General features: G+C 41.0%; 1 protein-coding gene across 4 annotated transcripts in view; it reads right to left on the minus strand.

The window, feature by feature from the left end:
* The window catches only part of soga1 (suppressor of glucose, autophagy associated 1), a 101,552-nt gene extending 97,039 nt beyond the window's left edge, over positions 1-4,513 (minus strand). For 2 of the 4 annotated variants that reach the window (XM_042408095.1, XM_042408091.1), the window contains exons 1-2: positions 4,430-4,513; positions 484-1,903 (exon numbers count right to left, since the gene is read on the minus strand). In XM_042408095.1, coding sequence (XP_042264029.1) covers positions 484-1,476 — 993 coding nt within the window. In that variant the 5' untranslated portion in view covers positions 1,477-1,903; positions 4,430-4,513. Of the gene's footprint in view, positions 1-483; positions 3,518-4,429 lie in introns of those variants that run through there. The other 2 variants (XM_042408096.1, XM_042408094.1) reach the window with 2 other exon arrangements.
* Positions 4,514-15,432: the final 10,919 nt, after the last annotated feature.

Raw genomic sequence — 15,432 nt, forward strand, 5'->3', positions numbered from 1 at the left:
TTTTAAAGACTACTCTGCTTTCACATATAAAGCATGCAATCTGTGGCTACAAGGCTGCATGTTTTGCTCATGTGTTATTGAGGGTGCTGACTATTCATAACATCATCATCATCCTTGTAGTGAGTAGCCTTGGATGGCATCCAAATGCATCCCTACACACCAGAAAACAAGTCTAGAGTGAACTGGTAAATAAACCCAACAGACTTCATAATAAAACATCCATGATTCTGAGAGATAGTGTTTTGATTGTATGTGGATCCTTAAGAGGATCTTGTTTTGAGAGCAAAATGGCTTGAGGAGATATGAGCAAAGATAATAGAACTAAGTGTATTATATTTTGTTCTCTGTCATTTAAATCCTCTCCCGTGGGGCCCTTGGTACAAAATGATATAAAAACCTTGGGAAATACTAAGGTAAGCAACTTATAAGAAATTCAAATCCACACATTATTTATGGACAATGAATAAAAGACATTTGACTTACTTTGAGGTAATCATTCTCTGATCTCAGCTCTTCTATTTCCCTGACAAACTCTTCATGCATCCCGTCCATAAACTCATCTGTGAGGTCTGAGAAAGCCAGGGACGTGCTGGCAGGCACCCTGCTGTCAAATGAGGTGACGGAGCGCTCCTCTCCGGGGGAGATGCTCCCTTCCCCGGTCTCCACACCCAAGGAGAGCCGGTCTTTCTCCACGAAGGAGCTGCTGGATTTAGCAGCGGCTTGTTGGTTAGCTCTATCCGCCGACGCGCCATTCCTGAGCGGGTTGTCTCCGTCCAGTCCGCCGCCTCGGCTGCTCCTCGACTCGGCGTCGCTGCTCACAGCGTCCGTGGAGAGCTTGTTTTCCTCAGAGGCGCAGTCCGACAGCTCGGAGCTGCTGTCGGTGGGGGAGAGCTTCCCGGGGGCGCAGCCAGAGTCCTTGGATAAATCATCCGATCCTATGCTGGCGTCCGACACCTTCCTCCGCCCTCCGGTGCCTTTGGCCCCCTTGGCCGCCGAGGTCTTGGCCAACGCTGCGGCGGAGAAGGAGGATTTCCCTGCCGGTTTGCCACCACCGCTCTTTTCCGCTTTACCGTCCTTTCCACTGAGGCTTCCTACGGGGCTTCGCCTGGAAATGCGGCTACCAAGGTGGATAGCTCCCGGCTTTACGCTCAGGGTCGGGGTCCCAATCCCTCCACGGATCTTCGTGAGCGACCACCCGGGTACATCCTTCGGTCTGGCCGGGGACGGAGCCCGGTTTATCTTCTTCTTCTCACCCGGAGACGGAGCTGATAGCACCGCAGACAGCTCCGCGGTTTCAGGCCGGGGGTTGTGTTGCTGCTGCCCGGCCGCCGCGTGCTGCGCCTGCCCGCTGTCCGAGCCCTCCGTCCCGCCTCCGCTTTCCATCTTCTGCCGGAGATGGAGTCTCCGTTCCTTGGGCGAGGCGAAGACGAGGTGAGTCGGAGAGTTATGGACATCAACCTCCTTTGTTTTTGTCATTCATTCCGTTTAGGCCGAAACAAGAAAAACTGAAATGAAACCTCCTCTGTGGGGGAACAGGAGGCAGAAGTTGGACTGTGAATAAACAACTGCAGAGCAACACAAAAGGAGGGGATCCTCACTTCAGCCACAATAAGCGCTCCTGTAGTGCAACAGTAGACGAAGAGGCAGGAAGCAGAGACTAAAAACCGCACACACAAAAAAAGCAAATATAATCCCGTTTTCCACCGTGTGTTTATATAAATCTATAACGATTCCGCTTTGTTCTGATGGATCCTCCCCTCTTCGCCTCAGAATATGTCTCGACAACACCACCAGATAGCCGGTTCCTGCTCAGAGGAGCTGTGGGTGACAACTATGAAGCAGTGTGGTGGATATTTTCGCCCTCTCTCTCTCTCTCTCTCCGCCCAGATAACGGGATGTAGCCCTGGAGGAGAGAGAGAGAGAGGGAGAGAGAGAGAGATCTCATTTCTGCAGCTCTCTGTCGCCACCACTGCAAGATATTAGGACACTTCTTGAGAAAAATACTGTGTATGGATGCTCTGAGGAGAGCAGGATCCAACGGGGCTCTTTATGCACTGCTTAGAAGCCAAGACTTGATAATGATGAGATGATGATAATGAGACAGGGGCAGCTGCATTTAAAATACACTTATATATTATGAGATATTTACATACAGTTTATGGAAAGCAATGATGTGTGGCAGTCAGAAAACACATCATGCAGCCACTCCTCCAAAAGGACACTAGACTCCATTTACTGATCGTTTTAATACACCCTTCCTCACCATCTTGCTGGTTTCTGTGCACAATGTCAGCATTTATTATTTATGATTATTTTTGGATAGATTTTTAGGCACTGTATATTATTGGGGGACTGATGGGATCACAGGACAGACTCAGATGCTTCATGAGCAGCTGGGAGAAGCTGGACAGCTCGTCCTGGCTGATCAGAACCTCCGGTCTGCTCAGTGTTGAGCTGTCGCTGTCATCACTACAGGCGTAAATTTGATCCAGCAGAAGTGTAGACACTGTCCTCTTTGCCCTTTAGCATTTCCTCCTTCTTTACTTCCTCCATAGCTTCTTTGTGGCAGTTGAAAAACTCTCGCAGTTTCTCCTGCAGGGTGGCTTTTATCTCAAAAGCTGCAGAATTGACTCGGTCCTCAGTTGCTCTCGTCTTCTTGTGTTGTTGCAACAACTTGGTTTTCTCATTACGGCATATTTTCTTCAAAGCATTGATGACAGTGTCCAAAATGTCAGAGGCAATCAAGTCCAAGGTGGACAGGGAAGCGCTGTGTGTGCTGGTCATTAGGCTGAAGCTCCTCGGGGAAACCAAGGCCAATAACTTGGCGAGAAGGCCCTTTAGTACCTGAAGACAGGTGATATGAAAGTCTGGCAGGTCACTGCTGACCTTGTCAGAGCACACAAGCAATGGGTAAGGCTTCATACAAATATCAGTCTCAGAATAAAGACATCCTGACTGATTATAACTGTCAGAACTCAGGCTGAACGTCTCCACCTCCACGGCAGCACCTCCAGCCTGTGGAGTCAGTTGTTGAGGGCAGGACCCCAGCTCTGCAGCCTCTGAGCTCTGGTTGGTTATTTTGGAGGCGAGATCTCACAGGATTCTCCTGGACACCCTTTTTCTCTCCTGACAGCTGGCCATGCTGTTGGCAATGGTTGACATCACTTTGCTTTTTCCAGGAAGGTGTCTACGTCCTGAGAAGCCGTTTCATCCACCACATCAGCCAAAGCCTCACTTGCCAGCCCCAAAAACCTGATGGCCACAGACGTGACCCTCTGGTAGCAGGTGGACTGTCCTGGCTCTGAGCAGGAGGAGGGCAGGCACTGGCAACGAGCACACACAGACCCTGGTTCAGCTGCCTCACTACATCTCCCAGCATGCTCTTGACTGAGGGCTAGGAGACAGAACTGCCCAACAGTTCAACCAGAGCTTCCTCAGTGATTTCAAAATATTTCTGGAGAGGATCTTCAAACACTGACCTCAGCAGCTCAGAGCTCAGTGGTATAAAATTACCATAGCATTAGGATTACCATAAGATAATCAGCTTTTTAACAAAGTCAGGGGTCCATATAACTTTCAATATTCAAGTAAAAATCTAAACAATTGTTACTGTTTGCACCAGTTTGCAGCAGCATATTTCATAATTCATTTTTCATGTTATAATGAAACTTTTTTTCTTAGTTCTGCATAGTAAATTATTCAGTTTTAACAAAAACCTTCATTCGCCTGTCATCACAACTCAGTTTCTCATCAATGGTTGTTATTTTTCCTAATTGTTAAACTTGACCTCGCAAAGTCATTTTTCAGTGAAAATTCCAAAAATTTACATTTTGTTTCGTTTACGTTTCTCAAACACGAATATTTGCTGGTTTGAAAATTATTGTGAAAAATGGTAAAATGCAAAGTAAAAAAAAGCAAAAAAAAGACCAACTGACTCTATGACAACTACCCAGACTCACAACTACCTACTACTGCCCAGTGTACTTTGGGGAAACTGACCTTATAAGATGTCATCATGCGTGATGTAAGAAAAAAAAAGAAAGAAAAACACCAACTATTTCTCTGAATTTCTACTACTTTGGCTCATAAAAAATAAACAATCATACATAAACTTTTCAGTATAAATATAATTTCTGTGAAACCTTAAGTATAAAGCCTTTAAGAAGAAGAACTGGATTTACAATCTGATGCAAACTTCACAAATAAAAGCAAATAAATGCACAGTTATTTTCATGTGGTGTGATTAAATATAACATGGCAGTACGATTTTCTGCTGGAGCCAGTAAATAGAAAGGTTGGAGGAACCAGTAACACCAGTGTAACCAGTCAGTGTGGAGAACAGAGCGAGTGCTGGATGTTAAATGTGTGTAGGTGGGAAACAACCTTTATCATAAACATGTGATGGCTTGTTGGATGTGTCTCCTCTCACCTGCTGCTGTCTCTCTGAAACTCCTCCTTGCTGTCAGAGTCCGACTCTTTGGATTCGTCTTCGGGCTGCAGGTGGACCTTCAGGGCCGGAGGCAGCAGCTGGAGGACCAGCTGAGACACCGCCCTGATGATCCTGCTGGACACCTAAACCAAGTGAGCCTGAGACATCTGCAGGAGACGACAGAAGAGATGTTTTATATAAACTGTACAGCATGTATTTATCTTTACTCCAGCAATTATTTTGAGGAGTCTGAGATCATTTCTGCATTTTAATTTATGTTCACCAGAAAGCAGAAAACCTCAAAGGAATAGTTCAACATTTTAGGAAATGCACACAAAATCATTCTCCAGATCCACCTTTTCCATTGTGAGGACTTTCTGCTTTTCTTTGTCTTTGGGTTTACATTTGAAGACTCACTTTAGGTTTCCAGGATATTGTGATGAGCACTGTTCACAATTTTTTGATATTTTATAGACAAAATGATTAACTGAGAAAATAATCAGCAGATTAATGAGAGAAATCGTTGCATACTAGGGCTGTAGTCTGCTTGTTGACTGGTCGATTAGTTGGTCGATATGCTCTCGTCTGACTAAATTCTCATTGGTCGAATAATCTCCGTGTTATTTTCATAAGGAGAAAAGTGCTACATCAACAGCTTTCTAGGATTAACCCATTATTTCCTGCAGCGGGAGGGAAAGACTAACAAATTACCTGTGAAAACAGGGGTGTATTCAAAACACCCCCGTTGTTTTCACAACTTTGAACTCGCCCAACCTAATGGAGACTGCTTGGTCTAACTGTACTCAACGTTTACTGAATCTGTGTTTCTCCATAATGACACAACGAGAACCCCCGCCAGGCCAAAAAAAAAAAAATTAATATTTGATATCCGAATGAATGGATATTCATTAATATCAATAGCGTTTAGGAGTCTCTGTGCAGCGCTGTTCCGGTACGTGAGTCAACCTCTGTCGTTGCCTGGGAAACTATTGGTAGCGTGGCTCCGTTAAGGAGTATGTTTGCGTAGCGTGTGGGGAAGAGCGAGGGGCAGAGAAGTGACCGTGGATGCGAGCGGGGCAGAGGAAAAGGTTAGTAGTAAGTTGTCGGTCTGGCAGTAAATGTACAGCACAGACTACAGTGTGTCAGTTAATAAATGCTTAAAAGTCACGTCTGTTGTTTCCCCAAATGCTGGAAAAGTAAAAGGGGTTAGCTCCAAAGTTAGCAACAATGGGCTAGCATAACCTGAAGACACAAAACAGAGGAATGTGTGGCTGCCGAGTTTACTGTGCACTCTGTCCCGTATGTCCCCATTGGTTTGCTAACTGCTGTTTTGAAGCCTCGAGTGTAGCAATTTGACCATCGCCATCTCGGATTTAACCGTTGCCATGTTTGATTTTTGGAGCCAGAAGTGACCATATTTGGATGAGAGGGTGGAGCTGACCGTAGCGCTAGCTGCTAGCTTGGTTAGCACGATGCATTTACAAGCTATGGTAACAGTGATAATGCTAATGCTCATTTTCGATGGGGAAAAACAGGCCTAAAACCATTAAAACAAAATGTACTCACCGGAAAAACTGATCATCCGATTGATCATTGATGGGTCTTTTATTACAACCAAACACTGAACAAGACTTTTTTTAGGCGACCACAACGTTACGATCAACTTAAGTGAACTGAGAACACACTGTGAAATAGCAGCAGCTACGCCTATACGCAATGGTTAAGTGGAGCCAGTGGAGTCGCCCCCCTGCTGGCCATTAGAGAGAATGCAGGTTTTTGGCACTTCCGCATTGGCTTCATTTTTCAGCCCCAGAGGTTTTTTTTTGTTTGTTTGTTTTTTTATTGACCATTTCGTACATTACAGATAGGTTGTACATATATATAGCTTTCATATTCTTACATTGTGAGACAATCATTTTTTTCACATCTTTCGAATATGTTCAGATATGAAAAACCATTAAAGCACCGGAGGTTGCCACTTGGCCACTCCGTGTCCTCCAGGCTGCTGATGAAGAAGGAGAGGGTGCTGGAGCTCCAGTCCTCCTCAGGGAGCAGCCAGCAGGGGCGCTGTGGCTGCCTGGACCCGATAAGGTTAGCGGGTCGGTGTCAGTGGTCTGATCCAGCCTGCAACTTTCCATCATCTCACTCCAAGGGAAAAAACTCATAATGAATAATTTCAGGCATTAAAACTCAAACTGAGCACTTAGTTTCACACCATTTCTATTGTATTCTGTGAAACACAGATAAACTGACTCTCTCAGTTATGATAGTTTCTGCTAAACACTTTGCACTCAACTTGGTGGCCTTTGCCTTTCAACTCATATGATGTAATGATGTCATTTAGCATTAAGCTGCAGCTGAACTGCAAAATTCTGTTGCTACCGCTCTTTGTTCTATTTGCCATAGTTACATTGTTTTGAGATGTTGCTGGGAGGGTATTACATTTTTTCAGTGTCAAGGGGGAGATATAAATAATGCTAGGAAGGGTGTCACATCTTAAGAAATGAAATTTAAGATTCGGCCGCCCCTCCCCACCCCAATAATTTTCGTACTGTCCCTGTAATCTTTTGCACATATTACAGCATTTGTAGCCTGAGCCAATGTGCAATCCTTGTCTCCATAATGCTTTTATAATTGTTCATAACTTGTTTTTCTCTTTAAAAGGTTAATTGACCACATAAAATAATACTAAATAAAATTGCACTAAATAAAATATTCAATACATTTCATTATTGTGAGTTAAATTGTATTTTAATGTGTTATTTAAAGAAGATTCAATATTATTTTCAATTAAACATCCAACTCAACGGGGTACAAGTGGTTATCCCATAAAACGTCTGTGTGCAGTATATCTGTGCATTAGAAGAATCTCCCTTGAACAGCCATTCCCATCATAATTAATTCAGCTGCTTTCTGTTGTGGGAGGTCAGAGCATCACCTGACTCCATGTGCACATGGTAACACAGTACAATGAGTGTCGTGTTACCAGTGTCTCTCTCTCTCTCAATTATTTTTTTCAAATTCAAAGGGCTTTACTGGCAGGGTCACAATATCAGATATCAGATAATCAGATCCACCACTGCCAAAGCACAGTATGAATATTGGCAAAAACTAACAATACATTCCAGGAAAATGAACTGCTTTTTAAAATATAACTGCAACAGCATATTTCCTTCAAAATGTTTTTTCAATATTTTCATGACATCAGCTAGATCAGCTAGAAATCAGCTAGAAAAAGAAGAAAAAAGGATTCCTCTAACAGCACATTTCTTGATGCAGTTATTAAAACCTATAAATAAAAATAGCCTACTGCTGATTAAAGACTGAAATCATGTATTTGTGAATACAGGTTCATGTCTTCAGCTGGAACCACCTGATAGTCTGTTACAACAAAAACATACATGCAGACAAGTACTGTTCAAACCCACAGAACTGTATGTCTTGCTGATCTAAATATCTATAAAAGTGATGTCTGTCACCCATTGTGTACCACCTTCTGTTCCTGTGGAATAGGGAAAGCAACCCTTGATGATTACGATCATTTTAATACAGTACATTTTAACTTTTATCATTTTCACTCAGTTGTCTGCAATCTTTTGTTGCCTTTTGTCTTCTTCAATAGCTACATTATACCTCTGCAACCCTTCTTTACAGTGCTGACTATTGTTCTGTCACCTTACATGCAGTCAGCAGGTAATTGTTAAACCTTAAGTAGCTGTTAATATCCTTTAATTGTCCTTTACGTTTAAACATATTCAGTAATGCGTGAGGTGAGAGTGGGCTGAATATTTCTTCCCCCACTGTCATATCTAGTGCCTAATATGATTGTCCAGATAGATTATATGAGTGTGATTCAGTATGTAGGCAGTAATGCAGTGCAACAACTGCATCATGAAGTTTGTATACAGTGTATTTAAGGGGTTAAAATGTTTTTCTGCAGCATTATAAATGACAGGCACATCATCTCATCCAGCCATTAACAGCTGTTCCATTATTAATTCTAAAAAGCAGAGTGGGACTTCCTCCTCCACTCCTACTTATCCCCTATCTCTAATAATAACCATATTTAAATTTACTCAATAGCACAACTGTATGTATACAGTCTAACAAACAATTAGATTCCATCACTTGCGATGTTCATGCAGCAGCGTTTCTATTCATGTTTACTCTCTGATCTTGATTCTTCTTCTCTGTTGTGGCTGTTTGTAAAATTGTGACCACCATCGCATTGAAGTCTCATCACATATCCAGTGCAAGATGTCGATACAGTCTGCGGCGGCAGAATCACACTCTGTGAATGATTTATGTGCAGAAGCTCTTGAACGGCGAACACAGAATTAGACCAGTTAGATATCTGGATTTTATTACTGATATGTGCACTATAGATGGTCTAAAACTGGTTGTGGTTACTTGCAAGCAAATAATGAGATTGTATTGTGAAATCATGCAAGAAATGCAGGACTCATAAAGGCAAAACAGATTATGATGTCTATGTTAAACGGTCATGTATCACTGTCAGGTTTCACTGTTTCACCTTTAGTTATGACATGGTTCTGTATGAAGAGAGGAAAGTATTCAGACTTGTCTGACACATTCAGACCCAAATGTATAGATGTAAAAATACATTGTGAGCAAGTTAAAGTCAAAATAACAGCATTTAGCGCACATGTTCAGTTGGTGACAGCTTAGTCAAAGAGACAAAACCACACGTCTCTAAAATGAATAATGTAACCAGCAGTTAACAGTGTATGAGGTCAGAAAAAAACCTCCGGCTCAGTTGATCACGTTGCAATTAAAAATGGTCTCTACCCTGAATCCAATCTGTGCTGGGACCTTAGTTGTCATTTAACAATAAACCGTCCAAAAGGAAAAAAATCAAAGAAAACAGTTGTCTTCCATTTCTCTCCATTTACTTTTCTCACTTGACATTTTTCAATTTCTCTGGTACTGATTTTACATTTCTAAAACAGACACTGCTGTGACCAGAAGGGGGTGCATTTGAAATCATGTGGTCTTTAAATCATTCATGACTGATGATCAGTGGCAGTCACAGAATTACATCTGATAGACTGTACATCTTCAGTCACATCAGAAATGCTGAACACCTGCAATTTAGTGTCTCACAAAGTGTTCTGTCTCAACGTGTCTCTTTTATATAATCTTTATTATGAGTCACACTACTAATTGAGCCCATGACCAGATGAAAAAGTTTCACATTTGTCGTTTTAAACACTTGCTGTCTTGAGGCTCTTTCACAAGGAATGTCCTCTTGAGGAGAGGAAGAGAAGCATTTTATATTTATGGTTTGTTTTGGAGATAATAAAGAATGAGAGGCTTTGTGTGGTTAGCAAACAAACAGAATGGTGACAGAATCAAACCGACAGAAAAGACAGGAAAGATGCCACAATAACAAGCGATAACTAGCAACAGATGTTGTAACAACGAGGATTTAAAAGATTAGAAAGATCAGTTGATACAATTCAGTCTTCATTCATTATATCATTTATATCTGTGCTTTTCCTACTGTGACCAAATGTCTTATATTAGGCCTATTTTGGCAAAATCCCCCTGCAGTGATCTTGCACATCCCAGATGACATTTACATCAGAAGTCCATGTCATACCAGGTTATTTTGCTGCTGTTCTGTGCATTGTAATTCTACACTCAGAGTAGACGCCTTTTAAGGATCCAATTCAACATGGAAATTGCAATTTGGGGTAGTAGAATAGATCTTTGAATCATTAATGAACAGGCCATCCATTGCCCCATACATATTACGAAGTGGTAAAAGACATTCTTTGAATAATTAAGTGCTACACAAACAGCACCCATGTTGACCCTCACAAAGCCCCGCCCCTCCCTTTACAGAACACAAGGTAGTGATTAGCCAGTTCACAATCATGTACTGTACCTTTGCATTTCAGGTATTTGCTGAATTTTATGATAAAGACTGCAAGAGCAGAGTAAAGAGAAACACCAGTATCAGCAGTTTTAAAACCATCCTGCAATGGTAATGTAATCTGCTCCTTGCTGGTAGCTCTTTGTCGATTGTCAGGTCCAGGTGACATTAGTCCCGCTATCGAAGACACCTCCTGCCCTCTAACACACACATCTGCAATTTTATTTCATCCATTCGACAGCAACTGTATAAGATCAGTGTGACATTCCCTCATTTGAATGAAGTAACCCTCAGCTGCTCAGTATGCTACCATTAGCTGTGGTTTCAAACATGCTAACTTGATGTTAGCTTACCAGCTAAATCATCTTAGGTTAGCTTTTTCAGTGAGCAGTCAGATGTTGTTTACACATTAATAGGTAAACATGCATATTGTTCCAGATTGAAATTCATGTATCAAAATAGAGCCTATAGCGTAAGTTACCAAGTCACTGTGTGAACTATATTGTACCTTGTAATAAAAACTGAAATGGTGTCAAACCTAGATGCAAAAAGTTTAAGCCTGTTCTCTTGGGATTCTTGTGTGTCTTTTTTGTAAACAAGGGCAATGATGAAGTAGCGTAGATGAGACGAGATGAAAAAAAGGAGGCAGAAGTAAATATGAAACTAACTGCTTAATTTAATTTTTCATTCTTCCTGCTTGTCTGGATGTCAGTGTGGTTGCGGGGCCTGAGCTAGACCTACTTTTCCTCATGTGTGTTGCCTTTGAAGGTGGGCAGCTGTGCAAAATGTGTCATCTACAGTAATACTGCTCTGGACATCCCTGTGCTGTGGACACAGTGTTCTGTATCAGAAACCAGACAGACAGGCAGCCAGCCAGCATGGCAGACTGTTGGCCAATTAACCAGTCATCTGCCACTAATTTTTCAATTTTGCTTTGACACAGAGGGAGAATCTGCTAAAAATGGGTTGTTTGCTCATTCAGTCAACACAATTCTTTCTCATATATTAGTCTAACCTCCGTGTCTTGCAGGAGAGTTTTCAGGATTTGTATCTTCATTACGTGCTTCCTCGAGTGAATAATTAAATGATTAAACCAGCTAACCAGTCACTGAAACAACCAGCCATCCAATCTTTAATCAGGAATGTGACTGTAAATGAGGTGATGAACTCTGTGCTGGCAGTAGCACCATGACGCCTCACACCACTTCAATTTCTGGAGGCTGGAGGGAGGAAACCCGGTTGACCGGCCAGCAAATACACTTTAACAATGAGCATATTTTACTAATTATCTGTGAAAAAACACCCTGATGTGCCTTTTATTGCCAACCAGTCTGAATAATAGAGCGCACAATTTCCAGTCTGCTTTTCTGAGAGGAAAAAAAGGATAATAGAAATTCGCTGTCCCTGCAAGTTATCTTCAGTGAAGTAATTGGAAAGCAGTCAGTATGTGTTGGTGGATATGAAGCTGCATCAGCAGCTACTGCTACGTGCTGCCTGCTGAAATGAGGAGACAGATACATTTCTCACACAATATCTGCTCTCCCTTTTTTCTTTGTTGCTGTACATTGTTTTGCACTTTTTGCAGGAGATTTAGGAGCATCCTCTGTGTGCAATTATTTTCTGAAATGATATTTTCTGAAACTTTATTTCATTGCAGCCAGAAATTAAATCTCAGGGTTTTAGAAGGTCAGTTTTTCTCAGTCCAGTTGTACAATTTGGCCATTTAATTTAAGAAAATCATATTAATTCTCAGATTATGTGAGGAGATTCTAAGTGAGTGAGAGGATATCACTGTTTGTTTGCTGCCTTTTTCTTTCCCAGCAAACAGAGGACATTCAGGGGATACTAGTGACATTTTACCTTTAGGGGACGTGCAGTTTTCCCTGTCTTTTTTTAAAATGTTTCTTTATTTTCCTACAATTTTCTAAGACACTCACACAGTCATTTTGTAGTACCTAAAACTAAAAGAAGTCTCACAAGGCGTTCGAGTAATTTACATCTCTCCTGCATTCATTATTACTGCATATTTTTAATCATTTCCACGTCTTATCGCAGTGTGATTAGGGTTGACTGAACATCTGTGCTTTTTCCCTCAGAGATTGAAAGTAACAGTTCTGTCGCAGTGTTGTCAACTTCAACAGATTATTTTGAGTCCCTGTGTGAGAGTCAGAGAGGAAATTTGTCCCCTGCAAGTAAAATAAGTCTCATGTGACCCGCTTTATCTGGAATAACAAGTTTCTACCCACTGCTGCCTCCCTGAGGGGTACAGAAGATGGCTTATATATAATGATATCAGATCATAGACCTCCTGCTGGTACTGCTGGATCTCGCCTGGAGCTTCTCAGTGTGTAACGTATGTATGTGTATTGGTGTGCATGTGTGCATGTGTGTGCATGAGTGATCCTATCATGTTTAAGACCTTGAAACAAGGAAAAGTGTGAATATTAAGATGACCTTGGGTTTAAAAGGCTTCATTATCTGATTAAAAAGTTCAGATTGGCATTCAGCAGTTCTGTATCCTGGGTCCAGACCTTTTTTAGTTTAAAACACCGTCTTTTATTCAGGGGAGAATCAAAGCCTACTCCCTGCTCAAGTTTCTTTGAGCAAGACACTCAATCCCTATAAGCACCAGGGGGCGCTGTCTCATAGGTGATGCTTTGCTGGGAGAGGAGCATCATTGAATGGCTTTGTATTAAAGACATACATTTACAGTATTTTCCAGATGGGACCAACACATTAAAAAACATCAAAAAAATGTATTTGTCTCACACAATGAGTCTCACTTATGTTCTTGTCCTCTTGTACCATTGTTTTAATTATCTTGACAAAATCGACATTATTATTATCAGCATTAATAAAACATTAGTAGGCCTAATAAGTAAATATTTCATTGAAGAGCTTTTATAGCTCAAAATCTGTAAATATGTAAATATGATGTACATTTACACATCATAGAGTGTTGGAAGTTCATGTAATTGATTCCTCCACCTCTGGAAACTTCCCTCATATTTGATATACTACAAGTATGAATTATATTTCCATTATGGTTTTAAGATTTCTTACTGCAAACATGCTTTTAGTTATATTCTATTATTTTATATTAGCGTGTGTGTGTTTAACTGTTCATTCCTTTCAACAAAAGGCTCTTTAAAGTGTTTTGTGTGTGTTTATATGAGAAAGCATTACATGTATATTTAGCCATAAGAGGACATTAATAAATATCTGTTATTCAGATTCACTTCCACATTGTTTAGGGACTGTGGTCAACAGACCACCATGCAGGTGCACAGTTAATCTATCTCTTACCTCCATCTAGTGGTGAACAGTGGAACCTGCATTACAGGCCCGACAGCAGAGGAGCAACAACACAAGTTCTGTTTTCTGGTGCATTTTTATGATAAAGATCAAAGCATTTCCTTGGGTAGAACTGATTTTATGTTGAAAGGCAATTTGGCACAGCAAACAGGAAGTAAACTATTAAAATCATTCCACTGATTCTGGTGCAAAGACTGATGCTGACAGGCTGAAAAACTGTTTAACCAGCTGTTTTCCCCATAAAAAATGTTGTTCATGCCATTTTTTCTGTCATCAGGTATGTAGTTTTTTATTGTTACATTCTTTTCATTGATCTTTCAAGCATTAAAACGAGAATGCGTGTCATTTACATCTCTTTTTCTGACTGACTAGGCAGTGTGTGTAGACAATGGCAGTAATTATGTTGACTCTGTTGAGCCTGGTTGGAATATTTTGCAAGTGTACAGCACCACTAACACATTCCTTGTGTGCATGTTTGTGTATTACGCATGCTTATGTGAGCATATGCATGAACAGTATATGACTATGCCTTTGTGTCTTGTTGTGAAAAAGCAGGACTCTGTGTCCCACTGTGAGTCTGAATGGAGACCATTTTCTCTTCTGCTCCGCTGTTCTCCGCCTGTTCCCCTCCTCCTCTAAAGTTTTTTTCTCATCCTATCCTCTGTTCTCTTTTCTTTTCTTCTCATCACACCATCATGGTTATTATGTAACGGTGGGAAAAGAAATACACTGCTGGTCTGTCTGATGCTGCCTACAAAAACAGCAAATCATTACTGAAGATTACAGTTTTCTGTGTGCAGTCATGTGTTAGAGTTGTGTTTTAACTGTACAGTAAATGGCAGGAAAAAGGTTAAAACTGGTGCTCTATGAGAATTCTTTCTTATATTGTCTCCACCTTTAATGCTAAATCCTCATTGCGCTTAGTTGAGATATTTATTAATAAATCAGTCTGGGACTATTGCTCATGATAAATTACCCAGTTACTCTTCTGTTTTTTGCACATAAATAAACCAGAAATGCATCCATTCTTTTAAAGAGCTACTGTACGAGCTGCCAGCAAGTGTTTGGAACAACAAATCAAAAAGCTTTATTAAATTTGATAAAAGCTGAATCACAATTTATATATGAAAAGATGATAGGAACAAAAGGGAGATTTATTCATACAGAAATGATTAATGAACACAACAAAAAGTAATTTAGTAACTTACAGACACAAGGACAAAGACAGACCGGGAGTGTATTTGAGATATTGCCAATGTGTAGACCACGTGCCTAATTTGTCGTCATGCCTGTGTTGCTCTGTAAAGCGGTAGCCAGCTGCATCAAACATATCAATGACTGACAAGCTACATTATTGATGAAACAGATAATAAACTCTGGCTAGGTGATGTCTCATAAACAGGGCTTGAAATGAACACCAGGTATCCAAAGGCCAAATGTTATGCTACAGGAGCTGCAGTGAGGATGAAGAATATAACATTTTCTGTGACAAAGTTAACAGCTGTGCAAATTACCGATGTCACTGTCAACTGCTGACATGAAACATTCACAAAGCTATGCAGTGCAAAGACATGAATTCCAGTCATTCTCATCATGTTCAGTTAATCTACTTAAAGAGATAATCAGGAGATGAATATGAAACCATCGGGGTGTGGTGTTTAGTGGCTACCTGAGTTACATAACCCACCTGACTTGACACTATGTTGGCCTAATCTGACTTGTAACACTCCCTGATCCATTCTTGTCTACCTTCTGACTTGTATTGTTATTGATCAGTCACTCTGGGCAT

The sequence above is a fragment of the Thunnus maccoyii genome, chromosome 4 (genome assembly GCF_910596095.1).
Source record: "Thunnus maccoyii chromosome 4, fThuMac1.1, whole genome shotgun sequence".
Lineage (NCBI taxonomy): Eukaryota > Metazoa > Chordata > Actinopteri > Scombriformes > Scombridae > Thunnus > Thunnus maccoyii.